Source organism: Passer montanus, unplaced genomic scaffold, assembly GCF_014805655.1.
Source record: "Passer montanus isolate IOZ18808 unplaced genomic scaffold, ASM1480565v1 scaffold54, whole genome shotgun sequence".
In the NCBI taxonomy this organism is placed as follows: Eukaryota; Metazoa; Chordata; class Aves; order Passeriformes; family Passeridae; genus Passer; species Passer montanus.
The window spans coordinates 3,992,959-4,017,173 of record NW_024370374.1 but is presented as its reverse complement, the minus strand read 5'-3'; the positions used below and the strand labels follow the sequence as shown (position 1 = coordinate 4,017,173).

The 24,215-nt window shown below is 41.5% G+C and overlaps 1 protein-coding gene across 3 annotated transcripts in view; it reads right to left on the bottom strand.

The window, feature by feature from the left end:
• The window catches only part of CSTF3 (cleavage stimulation factor subunit 3), a 48,664-nt gene that overhangs the window by 1,971 nt on the left and 22,478 nt on the right, over window positions 1-24,215 (bottom strand). Inside the window, exons 4-18 of one of the 3 annotated variants that reach the window (XM_039724933.1) lie at window positions 13,723-13,755; window positions 13,247-13,344; window positions 11,812-11,878; window positions 11,681-11,715; window positions 11,446-11,572; window positions 8,965-9,042; window positions 8,617-8,779; window positions 8,008-8,117; window positions 7,490-7,606; window positions 6,304-6,378; window positions 5,039-5,182; window positions 4,839-4,941; window positions 3,353-3,422; window positions 1,982-2,177; window positions 337-490 (exon numbers count right to left, since the gene is read on the bottom strand). In XM_039724933.1, coding sequence (XP_039580867.1) covers window positions 337-490; window positions 1,982-2,177; window positions 3,353-3,422; window positions 4,839-4,941; window positions 5,039-5,182; window positions 6,304-6,378; window positions 7,490-7,606; window positions 8,008-8,117; window positions 8,617-8,779; window positions 8,965-9,042; window positions 11,446-11,572; window positions 11,681-11,715; window positions 11,812-11,878; window positions 13,247-13,344; window positions 13,723-13,755 — 1,570 coding nt within the window. The remainder of the gene's footprint in view (window positions 1-336; window positions 491-1,981; window positions 2,178-3,352; window positions 3,423-4,838; window positions 4,942-5,038; window positions 5,183-6,303; window positions 6,379-7,489; window positions 7,607-8,007; window positions 8,118-8,616; window positions 8,780-8,964; window positions 9,043-11,445; window positions 11,573-11,680; window positions 11,716-11,811; window positions 11,879-13,246; window positions 13,345-13,722; window positions 13,756-24,215) is intronic. The other 2 variants (XM_039724935.1, XM_039724934.1) reach the window with 2 other exon arrangements.

Sequence of the window (24,215 nt, the reverse complement as noted above, 5' to 3'; positions counted from 1 at the left end):
GCTGCTTTTGCACTGCAGTGTTATTTGATACAAGTAATTGGCAGCCTGTCCCTTTGCCTCTACTAATTCCACATTGTTCACTCAGCCATCTGCTCTGTGATGTGTGTAACAGCTTATTACCATTTACCAGACCCCAAACTCCTTGGACTTATTTCCATGTGACCTTGGCATTAATTAAAACACATGTGCCTTTAGCAAGCCAGTGAAATGACAGGCCAAGAGTTAAGTACAGGTTTAGATGACTGAGGAGTAGGAAAGCCTCTGATTAGGCTGGCTGAACAGCCAGGTTCCTAACTCACCACAGGTGAAACAACCACTTCCCAAAGCCTGACTTACGTGCTAAGTGTCTTGGCTGAAATGGAATCATCTGCTGGGTGTCTGGTTTGGGATATTCAGGTTTCCTGTCTACTTCATCCTTGAGGACAGGCACGATGGAAGGTGCAACCACAGGGTCTGGAATTATTGCTGCTAGCTTGGCACGGGAGACATCCTGTGAAAGCCAATTAGAGACTGCTGAACTTGGCAGGATCACATTGCTAGCTTCAACTACAGAACAAAACCTTGCTTTGCACCAGTCACTTATTCTCACTTTGTCTTCATTATCATCTCAGATGGCCTCTTACAAGACCATCTGGGCAAAACTTGCATGGTTTCATTAAAGATTTTAATCCTACAGTGACCCAGTGGAATGGAAACACTTGTTTCTGTTACTGAATGTGTGTTTGTCATTTTCCAGTGGCTCCTTTTTTAGGTTAAGAGGATTTAGGTGAACAGGTGCAGACCACTAGGCCTTCACAACTATCATTTCTCCCTCATTTCATTCCCTAGATTGCTTTAGCTGGAAAAGAAGTAAAGCATAAGGCAGTCAGCAGGCATCCAAAGCATCAGTTCAAGCAGGATTATGTTTTGGCATGTTCCAAGCAGCAGGACTGCACCATCTCAGGTACACACTGCCCTGCATGCACTTAGCAAAATGAACTTGTTCGTAAGCTCACATCAAACCTCAAAATAACTTTGTCCCCAGTGCATTCAAAGAAAAGTATTTGGTGGCTCAATGTGAATCTGATTTCCACCTCTCAGGTTATTTTACAGCTCTGTGATGGTCAACAATTCAGCTGCTTTGTTAACTTTGATGGCACCTGTATTTTTCATACATTATCTTTCTGTGTAAGAAGTAAGTGGAAGTTGAGGCACTGTTTTAGAGGCTTGGATTGAGGGCTCTCTTCCTGTCCATGCAGATGGCAATCAGCTGTTTCTGCTTCTCTGGCAGCCTTAAAAAAAGGTAAACCAACATCCTGTTCTGTTCTAATGATTCCTCAAAATGACAGAAATAGTAAAAATGCATGTGGTTAGAAACAAAACTGGAGACCACCAGATACAGGGGTCTGGACTAGACTTTGAACTCCACATGGCAGCACCAAAAGCACTTTAGCCCGAAGAAACAGCTGAAAAAAAAGAGGCACCACTGATCCCTGCCAAGAGCTTTCCTCAGCCATTCCCAAGAAACATTGGGACTGCAGCATGTGGGGTCTGATGCAGTTCCCAGTGAAGCCAGGGGTGCTCTGCCAACTCAGAGCAGAAGGACAGTCAGCCACATTTCCTACACGTGACCTGATCCTACAAATTTCCCAAGAATTCTGGTTTTTGAAGGAGCTCAGATGTGGAGTGGAGGCCTGTAGCTGCGAGGTGATGGCATTAACACATCAAGCATTCCGTGGGAAGATGGGAGGTAACCAGGAATACCCAAAATTGCAGCTGTTACTGATGGTCCTGGCTCCTTTCTGCCCTTGGCCCCTGGCACTTTGCTGCCCAACGAGACCAGGAGGAGCAGGAGGAGGAGGAGGAGGAGGAGGAAGAGGCCTATTTTACCTGCTTTTCTAGCAAGGGGAAGGACTGTAAGGCAAGTCCTAAACAAGGAATTGCCCAAGATTCCTAAAACTGAAGAGGACAACTGTGAATTGCAGTGTTCTTATCCACTCACCTTATAACCAAGGGCCTTCAGCTCGCTGGCAGAGCAAGGGTACAGATCCATGAACTTGTACCTGTCCACCAGCAGAGCTGTTTCTTTGCCTTCATACTCTTCCTTGAAGGCTGTAAACCTCCGTTTTTCCACTTTCAGGATGCTGGCCAGATCCCCAATGTTACTTTCAAAGGCTAAAAACCGAGCCCAGATTTCCCTGGAACAGAACAGGACACTGAGAGTCACTGAAGGAGGAAGGATTACTGAGCACAACCCAGTTAAAAACCCACAAGAGGACAGAGCCAGAGGAGGCCATCTGGGGCTGCATGGCCATTTCTGATATTTACTTCAGGTGCATCTAAAATAAGCATTACCCTCCCAGTGCCTTCTGTATTTCTCTAAGAGCTTTCAGTCTGGTGGACTGCAAAGGAATTTGTTACAGTGAGGAAAGGATTTCTGGTGTCAAGGACTTCAGTATTTGAGGTGAGCTTTTATCAAACACTCTGCTCATCCTGTACACACAGCTTCACTCTGATGCTGATATGGGAAGGACTTTTTACCATGCATTATGATCTAGTTCCTCTGCACATTCTAACTGGCAAGAACACAACAGGCAGTGCTTCAGAATTTTATACAGCCCAAAATATATATAGTTACTGTGATTTCTCCATGGAAAATCTCATATATAACTTAAGCAACATCTGACCATATTTCTGGACTTGATTCAACTTTTATTTTAACTTTGGAGTTCACCTTTGAAGAAGGTTCAGCTTTTAAGCTCTTGTATTTTGTCACTTTTAAATTGGGTATAAAAATATTTCTCACAAAAGATCAGAACTGAAGTGCAGAATGAATGTGCACAGCAGTGCCATATTCGATTCCTTAGTTTTGATGCTTTTGTCTATCAGAATAATGGTGAAGTGAACGCTCAGACTGCAAGGTTTTGGTGAGCATTTTTTTGAGAAAGAAACTTAAAAAGTAGTAATGAAAATATGGCAGTGAGTGGTTAATCCAAGTCCTTTATGGTTTTTTCCCTATTTTATTTTTATGGCTGGGAGATGCTCAGCACCCTCCTCAACAAATTCCTGACTCAGCTTCTCAGCTCAGACCACTGAGTCCTCTCTGTACAGGAGGATTTTGCACTCTATCCTCAACAATCCTGCATCAGTGAGGTTTCAAAGTCACTAAATTAATGAACTTCACTAGAAGTGGGATAGGGACTTTCCCAAATCTATCACAGTTGTTGCTATTTTGGACAGCAGGAAGAGGAGAAGGAACATCTGCACCTAATTCCATCCTGCTGTTCATGTTTCTAATTTCTTTGGGATATTTATGGTTGAAAGGGGGTTATGTATCTTTTCCAGTGCAGTAAAACTGCTTTTGCAGACATACCCAGATTTCTCAGGTGGAAGGCTCCCTGAAGTTAAAACACGTTCAAACAAAACTCTTGTATTGTTGTCCTCTTTAAAAATAGAAAGAAAAAAAATCACACTGAGTAAAACATATTAAAGACAAGTTAAAAGATGTCCATTCAAAGAGATGTGTACACTGAATTAAGCATAAAGCTGACTTTCATGGACTTGAATTTCAGTAAGTACAGAGATCTGAGTGCCCACATAAAACTTTCCTGATGTTAAATTTCAATGTGGATTTTTTCTTTGGAAGTCTGTTTTTATTGATAGTGACAAACTGATCCTACTACAGGCTCTTTTATGACAGCACAGCTATTGTTTGGCATCTCTTCAGCATTTCTGGGGAGTTTTATCCTTTTTTTAAATTATCTCAATGGCATACATTGGTAAATTTAAATTTGGCCTTTCAATTCATTATTTCCCTTTTAAATCAGGGCAATATCAATATCCTTGTGTATTTCTTAGAAGTCCTCCCAAAATTATTAGACCAGCAAGCAGTTAGTCTGTGCACATTGCCAGCTGGGGGATGGAGGGGTTGGTGGGTTTGTTTCTAAAACTGCCAACCCCTGCCCTGTGCACTGCCCACCTCCTACACTTACAGTACAGAGATCACTTCTCCTGGGTTCCAGGAGTTCCGCTGGGTTATTAAAATACAGCAATAAACTAGAGAGTTCTAAGATACTTTTTTCTCTGGCAACTTACAGAAAGGTATTGTTAATATTTATGTAGACCCACAATAACTTAGAGCAAAATTAAATATACTCTGACTTAGATAAAATCTCTCACTTGACAGCTCACAGGAGAAAAAACCCTCCAAATCTTTAAACTCCCAGTGCCTGAAAAACCCAGGAACTGCAGTCTGACAGATGTTGAATGGTGCCTGGTGCTGCAGAATGGACACAGCAGCTTGGGTTTCCTTTTAAGAAGGCCATTCAGCCCCTGCCCCAGGGAATTCCACCCAGAACCCTTCCACCACCTCCTGCCCAGGTCTCCCCAGCCCGTGTCCTGCTCTTTCCACTGCAGCTCCCCAGCACCTTCCAAGCATGACTGACATGCCCAGTACTGATTTTACATGTTGCTCATCTCATCTACTTGGGGAGAATGAGTTTAAATTCATCCCAGTCGGGAGCAGCTGATCCCTCACTCCTCTCATGCTGACTGTAAACTCCTTTAGACCTTTTCCCTCAGGATTGAAATTCCTCAGTGTACTTCCCACTGTCCACAGCAGATGCTGTAAAACCCCTGCACTGCCAGTGAGTTACAATTTGGAAAGTTCACTCTCCTCCCTTCAGCAGAATCAAGATTTAATGTCACCAGACTTCTGGAGCTTCGGTTCAGACAAACCAGCAGGTTTTGTGTTCAGATTAACTGCTGAGCTTCATGAAGAATTTAAACACCAAGAACCTGGCCTGGACCTAAACTCACAGAGTAATGCTTCATTAGACCTCTCAAAGCTCAAAGCTTACCATTAAGGTGGGAAAGGTAGTCGATATATGCCAGTACATATTCTGGAATGTCCCCATATTTTTTCAGCCCTAGCTCAAAAATCTTAAAGGCCACAGACTTATCCTGCAAACATTGGGGGGAAAAAAAAAAGTTATTAGCTTCAGTGAGCTGTGCACCCTCCTGCTACTTGTTTAGGATCAGGGTGAGCACCTGTGGTTACCTTACTACAATAATACTCCATTAAAGCTGCAGTAACATAGACATGGTGGCGGGTCCGGGCATCCTCTCTGGCTTTCTTAAATATCGTCCTTCCGGATTTAATGCCTTCTGCTCGCCTTGCAAATTTCATGTACTGGATATAAACCTAAGGTGCACATTAATATTTAAATAGCATCAGCAACCAGCATATCATTAAGTGTTTCACTACGTCTGAAGTAATCATGACTCACAAAACACAGCAGATGAATCCTAATAGAAACAAGGCTGTCTTGTGCCTCTGTGTTGTTTCGCTTTAAATACTGAGGCAACTGTTTCTATAGATTTTTTTAAAAATAAAAATGGAATACACCTAAGACCGATCCCATGAAAAGACAGTAATTAATACACAGATTTTTCAAGGAAGGGGAGGTAAGGAGATAAATGTCATTTACATTAGCTGGTGCCTTCAGCGAACTCAAGGCTTGTTGTAAAAATTATAACTTTCCAATAAAGTTAAGATGTCCATAAAGCCAAGGAACAGCCAAAAGGCCTGATGAAGCATTTTTACTATACATGATACAATCCAAGATACAAATCCTCCTGCCTGCAAGTATTTATACCCAATCAAGGAAATAATGAATGTGCTACTCAATTCAGCAGCCAAATGTGATTTGCATTTCTTTGGGATTCAACTCTCCTTCAGTCTGAATTAGATCACGAATAGCAGCATTCCTTGGCAGGAGGAACTGGTACATGGTTTCCCATAAAATGTGCCTTTGGGAAGCATTAGGATGTGTCTCTAAAGAATGGCAAGTGTCAGAAAATGGAAACCTCTCCTCTGACACTGTTGTTTAGTGTTAGGCTTCATGCCTTCATTTGCCTCCTCATGCTTTGTTGTGTCTGTTTATAATAAACTAAATAACCTTTTGAGAGCAGGTTCATTCTGACCACTACAGCTGGCTCATGAACAGTGTTTACTGTGTCACTTCAGCAGAGGTACAGCAACACCCTGATACCTACATGGTGCACTGCAGATTTATTTGCAAACTACATGGCCACAGGATGCTTGTGAAATATTTTACATCTTTTATCTTCATTACTTGTTGTAAAAGAGACAGAGGAGGAAAGTGCACGTGTCTTAGTGTATTTCAAGGGATTAAAGATTGTCATTCTGCCACCTCAGTACCCCATCCCTGTGACCCAAGGAATCCTGTAAGTGCTTCCCCACCCTGTGCATGCACTGGGTGCCAATCCATGGGGATGTGGAAGCACTAAGGAGGACCTTACCAGCGTGGGGTCGATGTCCTCGATGGCCAGGAGCCGGTTGTAGATGCTGTGCACTTTCTCGTACTTCATCCGGCTCTGAGGGAAGGCAAACACACCCTGCTCAGTAGCTGCCTTCAGATCCCCTCCCAGAATCCAAAACTCAAGCTGAGGACGTAACTAGAATTCTCCTGTTCCCATTTTTCCCTGGCTGAACACTGTGTATGCCAGTCCCTTTACGCAGACACATATTCTGTCTTGTGCAGACATTTTTCACTTCCCACACTAATTTCCCACTAGTGGTTACCTACACGCTTTTCAGGAGTCTCTGAAGTCTTTTTCTAATTTAGTAATGCTGCAGCAGAACTGCCATTGGAGGTGTTTGGCACACAAAGACTGTATCCTTTACCTCTGTCTAAAAGTAATGTGCAGATAGGTAGGAAAACCATCTTCTTAACTCTCCAACCTACACATTACCAATAGTTCATTCTGTCCCCTGCCAGCTGCAGCCCTCCAGGCTGTATTGTGCAGCCTTGGAAAACCAGGACACACCATACAGGAGGCTGCACTGGAAACCAAGGAAGGATTTTTCTTTAAAAGGCAAAGGCTTTTTTCCCTCCTCTGTAGTCCTGAAGTTCTTCCTGGAAAGATTCTTTCACAATAAAATAAGTGGGCAAACTGTTCCCTACTCATGTGATCAGTGGGAACCAGTCTTTACTCCTGGTGGAATAAACACCACTGAGGCCCTGCTCCTTGTGGAGGCTGCACAGTGAGGTGCTGGCCTGAGGAAAGAGATTTCTCCAGAGAGCTGCAGCAAAGGTGGCTCCCATCTTCTGTCACAGCCGTGCCAACATAAACATCAACTCCCCAAGAATCAGACAGGAAAAAGGTGCCCTTTATGCCCATTTTAAAAGTCAAGAAGCTGATGCTCAGGGAAATGGAAATTTGTAAGCATTTTGCCCTTATCATAGTTTCAGAAATACAGTTAATATTGAAATGGAAAGACAGTAGATTTTCACAGCTCATACTATGGGCTTTTCCTTTCCATTTTGTCAGCTCCATCTCAGAAACACTGAATGAGAATAAGGCTAGAAGAATCAGTAAATTAATTCTACAGAACTTTGTGTACCCAGTATGTTTCAAATAAATGACAGTATTAATGGGAGATGTGTTTGGATTTTAATGTCAGTACATCACTATTTTTGCTCACCTCTTCATAATCTGCATATGCAAAATAAAGAAGCATATTCTTCTTTAATAAAGTGCTGATCGCTCTTTCATAAATATTAGCAGCCTCATCACTGAAAAGTTTAGCATTGTTCATGTCCTGTTATAAAATAAGTATAATAATATAATTGTTCAGCATCTGTGACAAAAAAAGGCCAATTTATGGAATATCTTCTGTGTGTGACAAGCCCCAGTGAATTTCCATTCAGTGCTCCAACAAAGAGACAATCAGTCCTCCAGTACTTAAGGAATCACAAAATCAGGCCCAAAAAGTCCCCCAAGCCTAAAACTGGCCAAGATTGAAACAATTTTTCACAATTCTTATTTAAATTGCAGACATTTTTATTTCTTAAAATTTTTACTTTGAAATTTCTAAACATTTGGAAATTCTGAACATGTCATAACTGTTTTTCACACCCCCCTCCTTGATTCTGAGGAAGAACTGACAGCACACCACGTCAGAGCAAGGAAATAAGAGAAAGCCAGTGGCAAGCTGCTTACCCCTTTCTCAGCCAGCAGCTTGCTGGACTGCTCCAGGTACTGAGCTGCTTCATACCAGATGTCTGGGTGATGGCCCAGCACCAGCAGACACTGCTCATAGGCAAACATCACTGTGGGCAAAACACGAGAGAAATGCTCCTTGGAAACGGTACCACCATTGTACAACCAGGTATGGAATGCAAAATTCATCAAATAAATCAGACAACATCAACACTAATTGGCTTTGAATACAATGGTCACTGCTGCAGTTCTTTCACATTGCCAGGAACTTTATGAACCACAACCAGCAGCTAAAACCTGCCTTGTCCACAGAGGAACAAGCCCAGCTCACTCAAAATCAGCCATAAAATCAGGCTGCAATCTACTGTTTCCTGACCTGCACTGGAGGTTCAGTGGCACACAGCTATAGCACTGTGTCCCAAAATCCATTTCTTACTTTCACCTTGGCTTTAGCAAAATTTAAATTGTTTTTTTTATAAAAACCACCCACACAATTCAAGAAACTTGATCAACTTCTACTCCAGCACGATCCCTGAACACCAAATCATGTCATGACTTCTGCTGGAGCTGAGAAATACAATTCTCCACACCCTAGAGATATCTAATTACCTCTTTTTGTTATGAGAGTTTGATCTTCTGTTCGTAGAGGGTTGCTCTTTTCCCACTGGATGTACTTCTTCCACATGTCCACCTGCTGAGCCTCCTGGGGGGTGTTTTGTGGGGGCACGGAGGGAGCGTTGCGGTCCAGGCCCTTCATCACTGTCTCATATTCCTGAAACAGAAGCAATGCTTTGAATTTAAACACCTTGAACACTTCAGGTTATGCTTTCTAAAATGGAAATATTTTAGCATGCCAGCCTTATTAGTCTGCACACGTTTTTATCTGATATAAGAACCAAGTTTAATGCTTGTTTGTGGGATTAAATTGAGCAAAGAAAAGTCAACAGAAGGCTGTACCTTTGCCACACGTCGTGCATTCATATAATCTCTACTCCTGTCCTCGATCATCTTCTTGGCTAAGTGAATATTGATGCCCTGGAGAAGGGTAAAAAAAGGAATTGGCAATGTGCAATTTCCCTTTGGACATACTGGATCTCATTTTACACAGGAAAGAGCTTGAAAGGGGATGCAAAAGTGAGCAAGGACAAAGTTATTTTAAAATATCAATCTCAAAATATTTATTTCCCCTAATAAATATATGGGCAAGAACTTAGAGGATGAACTCACTACTAAAATTCAAGTGTCCTGAAGCACCTCAGCTTATTTTTAATCACTTTCAAAAATACAATGAACTTGACATGAACTGCTGTGGGTGAAAGTGGGAAGAATGTATTTGTGATTTACAATTTTGCTCTTCAATGACAGCCAGTGACAGCTCCCTGACTGAGAGCACACGAGCAATTTGATTTTCTGGTACAAGGAGTACCAGAGATTGACCTCCAGGCTCAGCGCTCTGCCTTCTCCTCTGTTCCTGAAGTAACTGACAGCTCTTAGAAGAGGTTCCATGCAACACACACCCTGCCTTTGTCAGCTGGGGCTGAGGTGTGTCAGCACTGCCTGACACCCTCCAGGACTGCACACGTGTCACACGTGCAGAGGGCTCCACTGTGCAAGAGCAGCAGGGGCTGGGGGCAGCCAGGCCCTGGGCACAGGGTTCTGGCAAGGACAAAACCTTGAAGAACTGCTCTTGGGCAGGAAAAGCAGCCACCCCTTTGGTGATGCTGTGTCTGGGTGGATTTTGCTGGTGTGGTTGCCAGGACTGTGCAGAAATTGTGCTTTCAGTCCAAGTCCAAAGAGGCACCTGAGCTGGGAAGCAGAGGAAGCTTTGCCCTCACTGCAGAAGCAAAGGCACCATCTGGGATAGCAAACTGGGCCACGTGGCACACAAACCCTGCAATGCCCCAGCTAACCAAGAACCAGGGAACAGCAGGACTCTCCCAGGATGCACTCCCAGCTCAGCAGCCATGCAGGTTTGTGAGCCAGACTGTGACTTTGTGACTGAGCCACGTCTCCCTAAAAGTTCTATCACTTTTGACCATTCAGTTAATGAAAGACTGGTGACTGACAGGCTGGTATGATTACCTGGTGGCTACAGCTGAGCTGAAGGAAAGCTTGAATTACAGCAAATGGCCATTAACTTTCCATACTGAGACCCCCATGAAGTCTCTGTGCTGTTGGGCTGCTGACATGGGCAATGACCTCCCCCTCAAAGAGCCCTTTGGGTGAGGAGCATTTCCCTGTGCCAGGACACCCGTGAGCACCCTGTCCCTGGGTCAGTGTAGCCACAACAGGACAGGCAGATCCCTGTGTCCCAGCAGAGCCCTGGCCCCCAGCTCCCAGCAGCTCTGACAGCCTGAGGGACTGCCTGGAGCTCCAGGGGTCAGCCAGAGCTGCCTCAGCTGGGAACTGCACAGCTCTGAGCCATTGTTTTGGCAGCCTCCCCATGCAGGGAGGAACCAGCAGTGAGAGCCTTTGCTTGCTGTGTGGGAGGGGAAGGGGTGGTTTTTGGGGTGGTTTATGGGGAAGTTGTGTTGGGGATTTTCCTACACTAGAGAAGGTGTGTCCTGGGCATCCTCCCTGGGGACAGCGGTGGTGTCCCCAAGGACCTATGGGGCAATGAGCTGTCATGGCTGGGGATGCCTGGAGTTCTCCCATCCAGGGGTTCTCTCACCAGCTAAGCACCACGGCCTTATTAACATGAGAGGGCACCAAGCTCACAACTTGCATAATTAGCAACAAGGGAAGAGGAACTGGCCCTTCTTTGCTGCTCAGGGCAAAGGGACCCACAGCCAACCCTGCCTGAGCACAACCAGCAGGACCAGGGTTGTATGAGCATCCCTGCTGGGCAGTGCTGAGCACAAGGGCATCCACATCAGCTTTGCAGTCACACTGCTGCTGACTGGGGCTACTTGGTCACCAGATGTGTTTAAAATACACTCTAAAGGTGCAGCTACAAACTGGCCTGAAAGGGCAGGAGCTGAGCTGAAAGCTGTGTGGGAGCAGACTCACTTGAAGGGGCTCTGGAATGGCTTCAGGTGGAGGATGGTGAGGAGCACTTTTAAGCACTGAGGCCATGTAACCATTCCAGCTGAATGCCATTTGACTCCAAGGGAAAGGAGGGGAGTGCCTCCTTAGGGACACAAGTCCTCACTGCCAGCTGAGCTGCTCCAGTGAAGTCACACTCACTCACCAGAAATTCCACTGGGCCGACTGGGAAATGGGACAGTCAAATGAATCTCATGGAGGGTCTTTGAAAGAAATTAAAAAATCACTCAGGGGTGATTTTTTGCCACAGGAGTTGGCACATCCTGCACACAAAAAATGTGTCTATACTGCTGGTCATCTCTTTTATACATGTGTTTAGTGGGTATGGCTCGGGCACCATGTTTGATTACATGATTCATATTTGAATGTCACAAAGAATCAGTTATTGGTTACCTCTTCATATTTGTTATAATCTCTCCAGAGCTGCTCTATGTTTATCATGGGGTTGACACAACCACGCTGGTAAACCCTACGGACAGCTGTGATCCTCTGGTTTTCTGCATAAGATCCTACTGCTTCTCTAAACAGTGGGGAGAGAGAGCAAGGTCAGCTATGACAGGTCACAACTGGCAGGAACATCAGCATTGCATTAACTGAGCTTAAAAAAAGTTAATTTTTAGGTACTTACACGCCTTTCAAAAAATTGATGTAATCCACCCAGATCTAGGTGAGAAAAAATATTACATATAGTGAAACCAATGGTTAGCTATACTTGTCATAAAGATAGAAATAAAATGTGTTTTGATTAAGAAAACATACCTGGTATGACATGATTTCCATGCCAATCTTATCCAGAGCAAAATCATATGCCTGAGCCATTTTTTCTCTGAGGAAAAGAACCACAAAGACCATAAAGCAAGTGTCTAGTATTTTAAAAATTCTTTATTTAAGAGTATTCTTTTGTGCAGCAAATTCTAACCAAACATCAAGGAATGAGAAATATCATTCAACAGTTGAGAGCAAAAATTGGTATTCAGCTAGCTTTAAATTCCTTATTCAGATTCTGCTGGGGTTTTGATTGTTTGTTTTATTTGAGAATTATTTAAATCCATTGGTGGCAATCCAGCATTTTAACAGTTCCTGGCCCACCCCAAGTCAGTGGAAATCCACGAATATGACATGAAGTTGAGAAGAAACCAACTGCTCTCCACATCTTCTCAGCTGACAGGTGCACCAATGGTTTCTTATTTTTTCCCCTCAGAGTTCCCCAAACCTTTTTGTAATTCTCCAGGAACCCCAAAAGGCCGGGACAATTAGGAGTAGCTCCCTTGTGTGGAAACTGCCCAGAATACTTCACATGATTTCTTATTTCCCCCAAATTCAAAGTATCTCCCCTCAAATTTAAAATGTTTATAGAACTTCCTTGGTTAAGTTTCAGTGAAAGCTGTTTTTTTTTTCTCCTCAAATTTTGTCCTAATTTCCTTTACTCAAGCACACTTCAGTACCTTATTGCCTCCTTGACCACATTAACAGGAGAACCAGAGGAAAGGCAAACTAAATAAACTGACACTTGTAAAACTGTTTCAAAACAGTCATGTAAAAATAAATTAAAACCCCTTGCTTATTTCCTCTGTTAATGTATTACTCATTTTGCCAATTAGAGTGCAAAGAAATTATGGTGTGCTGGGGAAGAAACTGTTTATAGATGCTGGAAGTTACTGGTATTTTTTGAAACTCAACCCACTTGAATATAAACAAGCAAAATGTAATAACTGAAAAGGGATGAAGAGTAACATACCCCAAAATTCTGACACCCTAAATTTTATTACTTTTTTTATGCTTTCCAAAACTTCCTCCAATTCCTGAACTCTTTACTGCTACTGGTCTCAGCTGGAACCAGTGCTGAATTTTGTGGAGACTAAACAGGACACTGAGGGCAAGGACAAAGAGGAAGAAAAGTGTTTCAGGTTTTTGGTTCAAGCACCAATCCCATCTGCAGGGAACTGGCATTGATTCACCAGCTCCTCCACTGCTCTTATCCCATCCTGTTAGAGGAATCCAGACTAAGGAACCAATTTTACCCAGCAAGCTCAGTTAAAGAGACTTGAATGTTTTCTAAATGCAGATTATATATTAACCCCCCAACAGAAAATCCCCAGATTTGTCACCCAGGTTCCTCCCCATCCCCTGGTCAAAAACCAAGAAGAGATCCACCATAAAACTAGAATAATTCAGAGCAACTCTGAGAACTTACTTGTAACTAGGTAGCTTCCCCTTGGTTTCTCGTACATAGGAAAGGTAACATTTCCATAAATCAATGTGTAAAACCTTCATAAGGCAGCGCTGAAATAACTGTTTAATACATCAAGAAGATGTGATCAGGATTCCAGACACAGAAATTAGGTTTCTACTTTTAAAGCTATACAAAATGAATTTAAATAGCCCCTCTAATTATGATTGAGATTTATAAGGAAAAATAAGTTAAACTAGTCATTCTTTTGCTTAAAGCATCTCCGTGCTATGCAAGGGAACCGGAGAGAATTAAGCAGAGAATTCCCCCTGCACATTTCACTGATTAGAGCTTGGCAGAAACAAGTCAACTTTAGTGCTACTTTTTATCTGTGTTTCACATTCAATGACAGCTACAGAGTTTTTTCAATCTGATTTAGCCCAATCACAAGGCACTTGTTCTTGCTATAGAGATATATTACATATATTAATATGACTCACCTTTTCCACCTTGTCATAATTTTTTGCTTTAATCTACAGGGAAGCAGAGAAAAAACAAATCACTTAAGAAACTATTTTAGAATAGTAGGACTATATTCTTCATACAGTACTATAGCATTCCAGTTTGTACTTTGCCTAAACTAATTACACCAAAACACCACATAATGTTGCAAAAATATAATTAAACATACAGAAGTCATGTACTTTGCTGCAAAATTAGCAGGTTTTTTATTTTTATTTTTAATTCTTCAATTCCAAAATGTAGGTACCAGTAGGCAATATTGCTTTCTGTTTGGAACACCCAGACTTAGCCTTTTATTTCAAGGAACCTGATGCATTCAGTGCAGATATAGATTTAGAGCTTCTAGACCAAGATTCATTAAAGGGTAAAATATTGTCTTTACAGAACTATTAGGCTAATAAATGTATTATACTTGAATATTCATTTCTCAAAGTGCACTTTGCTCCAATCTGCTGATGCTGAATAAGGGAATAATACCCCTGGAGAACCTGTTTTTCCACAGCTGCCCCAGCCCCGGTGCCCCCTGGGAGGAGGGAGCCGAGCACACTCACATGCCAGCAGCACTTTCATTCATTCAGACACACACCACAAGGGCAGGGGGTGAAATTGAGGCCCCAGCTCAGAGTCTGCCTTTCAGACAGGACAAAGGAAAGCAGGAGACTGATGAGGAGGGCAGAGTGGCATCCTGCATGGATTTGTTAGCTATGGCAGCAGGCTAGGCAGTCTCTACAGACACACCCTGATGACACAAGGAAAATCAACAACACCCTTAAAAGATGCCTTGAAATAAAGAGCTTTAATGAAATAAAGATTTGTTATGCTGTCTTGCATTTTTGTAAAGCATCAAAGTTCCCTTTTAAATCTCACTGCTCTTTGTTCACTTAGAGGATCCCAGCCTTTACTGTGGTGTGAAACACAAGGACATCTCCATCTCCCCAAGGAGCATGGTGTGAGCAGCAAACAGCACTCTTTGCACCAGGCATTCATGATTTCAGTTTCTATCATTCCCACTCTAGAGCACAGCAGAATTTTTAATGGATGCATTGGGAGACAGGGACTGCAGGAGATCTAAAATAAGTACACCCCGCCTCCTGTTCCCTGAGCATCTCTACTTCTGCAACACCCCAGGCCTGAGAGGCTTAAAAGAGCCATCCCCATCTCTCTCACTCCCAAAAAAAGGGTTAAAAATGAGAGAACTGAAATAATATTGAAAAAAAAACAAACTTTACTGGCACACAAGGCAGACTGGACCTTTGTGTCTGGACCATACTTGAACTGGAGCAGTATCCCACCCAGGCTGAAAGAATTCCAGTATCCCACCCAGGCTGAAAGAATTCCACACAATCCAGGATGGCAGGAAGATAAACCTAATTGTGTCTTGTAAGGAGTCAAAAAAAAAAAAAAAATTTCTACTTCTTCCTTCTTCTCCCACTCCCTAAAATCTCCTGCTATCCTTGGCTGAGTGAAAAAGAACAAATGAATCTTGGTTTCTTAGCACACAGGACAGCTGCCTGCACCTTCTTTCCCTTGTACTTAAGTAAAACCTTCAACAAGATAGGCAGGATTATCTTTTTTAAACAGAGTGAGACAGGAGGTAGTATGAATTCTTCTGTGAAAATTAAATAATTAATTCATGGCCCTGCCACTGACAAAAGGCATCACCCTCTAGTTATTCAGTAACAAGATGAAAAATAATTTTTAAGAGCTCAGAAGGAAAAGCTGTAGGCAGAAAGGGCAAAAAATGAGTTTGCCTCCCAGGTGTAGCCAGGAAAACAGTGTCAGCAAGTTTAGTAGCTCCTGGCAGCACTGTCACCAGGCAACATCAAAGGATGGAGCACAAGGAATATGTATCAATTAGACTGCTTGCACTTCCCAGAGCCAAAGACCTTGAAAAGAAAACTACTTTGCTAAGAAAAGGAGCTATATTCTTTATTTGCATGGGTTATGACTCAAAGCAAAATATCTGCTATGTGATTATCACATATATGAAAAGCTGCTGACCACACCTGGACTTCAAGTCAGTGTTCTGTATTTGTTAAATGCACACGAGTGGTTTGGTATCTAAAACTTCAGAAATCTTGGTAGCAGTGGAGTTAGGAGGCTGGCAGGCAGGGTTTGTTTAAGAAGAAAAGCAAAGCAATATTGGCCAATGCTTACTGGATCTCTCAATGGAAAAGTGGGGAGGAGGTTTTACAGTGGCTCCTGTGAGACACTGAGAAGTTTGATAAGAGAATCCATGTTTACCCCTGAAAGAATTTCCTACCAAGGTCATTGACATAGAAACCAAGAAAGAGAGAAGGATAAATAAGAGAAACCTGCAACTGCCTATTCCAATAGCACTTTGTTTGTCTTTCCTGCAAAGAAAGTGTAAACCTAGGAGTTTTCTAAGAATGTGTAAAAAGCATTCATGCCAGAATAAAAACGGGTTTGAAGCCTTTGTATTGTGACTGTCTCAGCTAAGACAGAAAAGCATCTCTCCTGCAGGAATCTGCCTGCATTTCTTGGCTCACCACTCCCAAGCCCCCAGCAGGGGCAGGTGCTGCCCCCAGGACCCATCACACATTTCTTGGTTTTCCTATGACAGACATTGCAACAGGCACTGATGAGATGTGGGAAAGCACTAAAGAACTGACATTAATACTGTAATTTTGTCCTTTAAAGACAAACATAAAGTCAACTGTAAAGATATTTACAGCAGCTTATGCTCCAGTTTCTGAGGCAGCCAGGATTCCTATTCTGACTGCTTTAATTCAAGGGGCAGGTCTAACCCTCACAAGCTGACACAAAGGAATGGCTCCACCACAAATCCATCTCCTACTCAATGAGATGAGGGATATCCTCATTCCAAGGTGAAATGCATGTAATGAATGTCTCCCCTCCATCCTTGAAGACTGCACAAAGACCACCCAGTCTGACCATCTATGCTAGGACATTCCTGTAGCAAAACACACCTGAATGTGCCTTCCTCTGCCTGTGACAGGGAGAAATTCCACCTGCTTTGCTAGAAGAGTAACTTTAGATTTGATGCTCCAAGAAGAAATTTAAGTCACTACCGTATCATCTATGTGCAAGATGAATTAGTAATCTAAGTCAAATTTCTTCCCAGAATACACAATGTAATTCCCAATAATGAGCTTCACAAGCACTGAAGGGCAAAACTTAATCCATAAATTACACAGCACTTCACCCTTTTAAACAGACTTTTACAAGCCACATGAATCATTTATGATTATGCAAGGCAAGTGATTTTACTAATCTAGAGATGTAATAGGTATTTAGTTCTAGTTGTCTGCCAACACACAACACAAGCCTAAAAAGCATCCCTGTTTAAAATAAAACTTTTAACCTCTTCAGCTCTCCATCAAGCTCCTAAGGAAGCACAGTTAGTAAGGGCCAGCATGGTTTGATTTATTCCTATAACCCAACTCCATTTTCTTTCTAGCAATTGTTGCTTTCCAGGGGAAAAAAAGATTTTCTCCAGCAGAAAATCTGATGTTCCCTTATTCACTCCTTGCAGCCCTCCCCTTGGTGAGGTAGATCCTCTTGCTCTCTTTACTGCCCCCACTGCCCCTGCACTACTCTCCAAGGTTTTTTAGTTTTTCTGGACTTGAAGAGAAACACTGTACCCCTGAGACTGCAGCAACTGATGAGAGACAAACTGGGAGAGAAAAAAACCACCACAGCTACACAGGTGTTAACTTTTTGAGGTTTTTGCTCAAATCTGGTTTTGTTACAAACACTAAAAGGCATGCAACATCCTTATTGTTTGGGGTTTTAAAAAAAATACACAATATCTGTTTCACAGTACAAAATTACAACCAGAATCTAAATATATATATTTGGAAATATTGCTTTTGTTTGTTAACTGAAGGGAACTCATTGTGAAAACCTATATCCTTTGACAGTTACACAACTGGGTGCTAGATAAATAAAATTAACATTTTAAAAATAAGATCAGACTACACAAAATTATCACCACTGAATCCATTTGCGTTGACCATTTGCTTTTTTTTCTTTTACATCTAGATTGTTAGGGTGAAATAATCAACTCCCCACTGTCAAGCACACTGGGGTGCAGTTTGGGTCTCTAGCAGTACAGAACTGTGGGTGTAAGAAAGTACACTCACATCTCTCTGCTTCCAAAGCACAGGCTAGGGACCACAGCAGCTCAAGGTGTTCAGACCACCTCCAAAGAGTGGCATTTGAAAGGATGGAGATGCTAGTTCTGTGTTCTATCTTCAGCACATTCAGCCTTTTGCTGTTTGCTGGGGATCCCAGTCAGAGACTAATTGTGTGAGCACTTAACGCGACAAACTCCTTTGGCTCCAGCCTTTGCAAACAGCAACCCAAGCTCTGCCCAGGCACATGAAATGCAGAAAAAACACAGGGTTAACACTGCACCTCAACGTTAATGGTCATTAACCCAAGGAGGAAGGACTATCACTGTCTAAATAACTGGATGCAAAACTATTTTTTCATGCTGAACAAAGCATATATTTCATTTGTGTCAGATATTCCAAATCCTTTCGTTAAAAACAACAGCATGTGACTGCAGATGCAATTTTTGTAATATATTGTTTTGCTACAATTTGTACCAGATAAGACTTGAATTATTAGGTATTTCTGCTGTTTTCATTCAGAGTTTTAATATTCACAGGGAATATACAGCTTTTATCCTGCTATTAGTAAAGCCTGCAAGGAAGAGATAGAGTACACTGACCATGGGAAAACTCATTTTCTCAAAAGGCAGCAAGATGAGATTCTACATATTTTCATTCAGAACTGTAATTTTCCATATTCACCTGCTTATATGTTTCAATTTCAAAATCTGCCATAAAAGTTCCTTAAAATTATTCTAAATTAAATGCCTCCAACTACTATTTACAAGGACTATTTCTAGACCTTCCAGAGCCATGGCATCAAAATTTTAAAGTCATGCTGTTTCCACTAGATATATCACATGAAAAACAGGATTCACTCACAGCTGCCAAAAAACCCAGCTGTAATGCAGAGGGGGGAAAATCCCCACTGTCTTGCAATCTGCTTCTGAGGAAACCTAAGAATAGAATATTTCAGTGGGAAGGAACCTACCCTGGTCACCCAGTCCAACTTCAGAGCTGACAAGAGGCTCAAGGATGTTCTTAAGGGCTAAATTACACTTAAATGTAATTTACATGTCCAAATGACACTGAAACCCCAGCAGGCTCTGGGCACTGACCACCTCCCTGGGAAGTTCCAGTGTTCCACCACTTCCTGATCCCCACTATCCTTGAGGTGTCACACACACTATATTTATAGTTAGGTACACTTTCAATTTGCTCACAGCATTTAATAATAGAAAACTTTACAGTAACTGCGAATATTGGCTCTGCTAATGAAGCAAAGCTGCAGTTCTGTAAATCCAATTATCAGTTCATATCCTGCACACAAAAATAGCTGAACAGGCACTTACTGAACAGCTAGTGGCAAAGCTGACTTTTAATAGCAAAATTCTGAGCCACATTACCAGTTTCAACAGAAAAATGTGGTCATGTCTACAGGAAAAATGATAATTAGGAAATGAAGGGCAGCAATTTTCATAAAGAGCTAAGTGGCAGCAGGAAATGGGGACAGGGCAGTGGCAGAGACAGAGCCACTGCATGCATGGGCAGCAATAGGCAAGACTGCTCCTCACTCTTTTAACTTCTTGAAAATTCTCATTACAGCTTCATCACCCCAAGCCTTTAATAAAGACTGCAACAGCCTTGAGAAACAATTAACCACAGCATATCAAGTTAACACAGTCTACCAACATCTCTCCTCTCAGAGGAGCAGCCTGGAGAATCTCTGCCTGAACATCTCCCTCACTGCCAAACTGCAAAAATGAGACTGAAGACTTGAAAAGACCATTTCTGAAACTGCAAACATAAAACTGGATTTATCTGGAGGTCTGGGAAAGAGAGGAACCCAGGGGGGCCTGGGGGTGGTGAGGGAGCAGCTCAGAGCAGAAGGCTTCAGAAAAGGGTGCCAAAGAAGAACTTGTGAAATGCCCCTTGCAGACAGAGTAACATTCCCCAGTTAAAGTGTTAAGAGTCATTCTTAATTAGAAAAACTATATAAACAGATTAAAAAACCCTGCAAGTGTTAGATGTCTTTTTGTTTAATCTATTAGACTGAAAGGCTCAGCACCTTTAGCTTTCAGATGCGTCAGGACAGGAATCAATCCATACAATACTTCAATAGAAAATGCCTAGGTATGAGCAAACTGCATTCCAGAAGTGCAGCAATACAAGGAATATGGAGAATATGGACAGCCTCTTTGTTACTTTACAGCAAACATTGCTCTAGAAGTGATGAAGGATTAGTGCATTGCAGTAAATAAACTTTGCTACTAATAATATAGTTTGGAATATAAAAGAACTACCTACCTCATCCAATTCCTAAATAGCTGCTCTAGTGTAAAGGGAAAATGCTTCACTAACAAATATGAGCTCAGAGAGAGAGCTACTAAAATAAGCAATTGTGCTTCAGTTTACACCTTAGTGCAATTTGATTAATTTTCTATTAAACAGAATATTAGAAATAGAAATGTGTCTACTTCTGTTAAATAGACAAATTTGCAGGAGTAGCATCTGGCCCTACCCCCTTACAAAAAATGCTGGCCTCTTGGTCCTGCAGGGAGGGCCTTCCTTCATGTTAATATTTTGAAAAGAATGCATAATTTTCAGGCACCACACTCAAGAGACTAGACAGAAGGTGTACAGAGAAATATTTATTTACAGGCTGACTTAAAAAAAAACCTGTGGAGACAGAAGTCTTGAGTGATTTTTCTGGTTGGAGAATGATCCTGAATTGCAATCACTGATTTACTCCCTACTTCATTAATTTCGAACATCAAATACATCTCTTTTGTTTTTAATCTGATTATAAAAGCAAGTCTTGAGTGATTTTTCTGGTTGGAGAATGATTCTGAATTGCAATCACTGATTTACTCCCTACTTCATTCATTTCGAACATCAAATACATCTCTTTTTAATCTGATTATAAAAGAGAAGCAATTTCCATTGTGTCTTTTGTCTTTCTTTCTATCTACAGCACCCTACTGTTACCTATTCTCATTTTGCTTTGGAGTTGTTACTTTCTTTCCAGAACACACTTTCATTAAAAAAACCCCAAACACATTAAACACCAAACCCATCTGTTATTACTTGCACTGCTGTTCTTCCTGACTGACTGAGCTCCAGTACTGCAAACATTTCTCACAGATTAGGAGTGAAGTGAGGCTGCAAAAACAGCCCTTTTAAGTCATGATAAAAAGCACGCTCTGTGTTATTCAAAACAAAAAAGACAGTGTCACTTCTCTTTTACTTTATCACCCTACAGCTCTGACATTTAAAAACTGCCCAGAAATTGGGGGTGAAGAAGAGAACTGCTCCATGTTTAAGTTTTCTTTTCCTGGGAGTCTCAATTGTTGAACTGGCTGTTCTTCATGAAGCTCCCAGATATACAGCTCACATCAGCACTGCCAGCTTTTTTTCCTTGCTCTGTTTCTACCCACTCTTTAATATGTTCTCCAACTCAGGAAAACCATTATCTTTTTTTATTTAGGCAATCTGCCCATTATGAAATTGAATGTAATATTAGCTGTATGGAGTAATTTACAAATGCTAAGCACCTACTACTTCCTAGCCAGGTTCTACTTCATAACCAGATTCTCAATCTCATTTTAACGAAAAGACAATTTTCAACATGCCCCGTGGCTTGTAATTTCCTTTTCAATTTCACACTCCCTTTAAGCCACAGTGGAAAACACCACCCCACATTCACAGCCCTGCAAACTTGCTTCCTTCCCAACTTAGGCATTTTGGTTTTTCCCGTGTGCTTTAGTTCATTTCTGCTGCTCATCCCTATCTCAATGTTTTTTGTACTTTACAGAAGCAGGATGTACTTTACAGCTCCAGGATGTGTTTTTGGATAGCTAACATTCCCAGAGCTACTGGGATCCACTGCAGTTCTCAGGAAGCACGCAAATCAGCAGCGATTCTCCTCCTAGAATTTATTTTTTATCATTTAACTCTCAAATTATAGGACTCAAAAGCACATCTAGCACCCATATATTGCAAGATAAATCACTAACACGAGAAAATGCAATGAGATAAATTAAAGATTTGCAGTCTTTGCTGTTGGCCAGATCACTGAAGTTAAAAAGTTTCATTAAGAGGGAAGCCTAAAGCCGAGGTATTTGACCCATCTCATTTGGCTAGAGATCCCTAATTTGTAAAATCAGACAAATGACACCATTTGTCTACTTCAATTGCTTTTCAAAAGAGAACAGTCCCTCAGCAGGGCCTTGGAATTGAACACAGGCACCCCCTAATGCTTTTTTCAGCCGATTTAATAAGATAATAGGCACCAGTGCCTGTTGTCTGAGGAGCACAGAGCAGGCTGCCAGTGCCACCAGACAGGCTCTACCCCACAGTCCAAGCTGGACATTCCCTGCTACACTCAGACCTAAACACAAGGCAGGGATCAGACCACTGCAACAGATTACATGGAATAAAGGGTATGTGAGGGGGGAAAAGCCAATTGTTCCTCTCACACCCTACAAGGCTGTGACCTAAGATGTAATTTATTAAGACCTTTAATTTGAAATCATTGTGTTTTCTCATGTCTATCAAAAATCAGTGTCCATTACAGTAATGTATAGCTATTAAAAAAAATAATTCCTGCTTTCATTTTGCTACCCTCAAATTTTTAAAGAAAATGGCAGTTTACTATGTAATTTCAGGTTATAGCTGGGGAAAATGGGTGTTTTAGAGGGCACTGAGTTCCCCATTAGGCTTATAGTTTTATAATTTCTCACTATACTCATCACATGCTTACAATTTTTACACATTCTTTTCAGATGAAAAGGATTTGCATAAAAAGAGAGAAAGTAGTAAGTTTGATAAGCATATTTTTTCCAAACTGTCAATTATAGTGTTTCAGCGAATTTGTTTTAGTAAAATATGGCTATCAAATAATAATAATTTTTATGGAAGATATCTCTGTTCATTCACCAAGCATATGTTAAAAGTACACTTGAGCAATTTACAATTTCAAAGAGATCTCACTTCTTAAAGAGATCCTAGAATACAAAATTTTTAAGAAGCTACACATCTGTAAGGCAGCCTCCACAGGGACTTAGCAAAAAGGGCTGACAGCCCAAATGAAGATCTCATAAGACCAGAAAGAACTGCTGCCCCCTTGAGTGGTCAAATTCATTCAGTGGCCATGTATTCATGGTTCACATTTTCTAGCATGGAACTGGTCTCAGAAAGGCTCTCCCCAGCAAAGCCAGCCAAACAGGCAATTCTCCTAAGGAAAAGGAATACAGGTTACTCAAAGAGGAAAAAAATAGTACCAGAAGATGTAATTATGTCATACAGCATAATCTTCTTACTTTTGTAATATTAGCACAAGACCAGCTTTGCCTGTTAGCAGAGAACAAATTGTTCTTAATATTTTGCCTCTGTTCTTAGACCATAAAGAGCAATTTTCCAATAATTTGTAGCAGAAATGGGCCAGAGAATGGTTCTCAAAACCATTAGACTGATCCTCAGCCTCCAAAAGTGCCTAAGGGCTCTCATGTCTGACCACACAAGCCAGCTGTCTCATCACAGGAAACCATCAATCAGAAATCTCAAAGTTAATAGTGCAGAATAATGCTCAGGCACAAGTAATTCTCTGCAACTGCAGCCCAGCATTGATTTGCAGCTGACAAGATGTTGTTTATTGTGCACTGCATTACAAAATAAACCCTAGCAAAGGTAACCCACTAATCCCAAACCAAGCACACTTCAAGTGCAGTGCTATGAAATGAATCTTTAAAGGAAAGGATGTGGTTCCTGGCGTTGCCATGGACTTCCTATGAAATCATTAAGAAACAGGATTATGTCAATAATTTACTAAACCAGGATAATAATCTGTCTCAGATGATGACTGAGCTGCTTTTGGTTTACAAGAATGAAATATTCCTGCTGAAGTTCAGGGAAGTTATTTTTCTAATACAGGCAGCTGCCCTCATCAAAAATCTTTCATGTCTGTCAGAAATCAAGGGAATTCCCCCATGTAGTCTTTGAAAATGCACATTCTTAATCATAATCACTGGGAAACATCATCTATAATATTAAATTAATATTGGAAAAGGAAAGACTATATCTGAAGAGTCAATCACAGAATTAAACACCCAGATTTCTTTTGGCCATGAAGAGAAAACAGAATTCACTATAAAAACAGCATTCAGTGGTGAAACAGTTTCCTTCAAGATAGGAGTTTTACTGCAGGGTCTCCTCCATATCTAGCTACCACATCTGGACTGATCACCAACAACCTAATCCGAAACCACACAAACAATGCAAATCTTTCTGGTAAAAACTTGAACCAAAAACTTTCCATGGATAGGCTCTGCAAAACTACTCCGGATCCTCTTTCCAGAATAGTTGAATTTGAG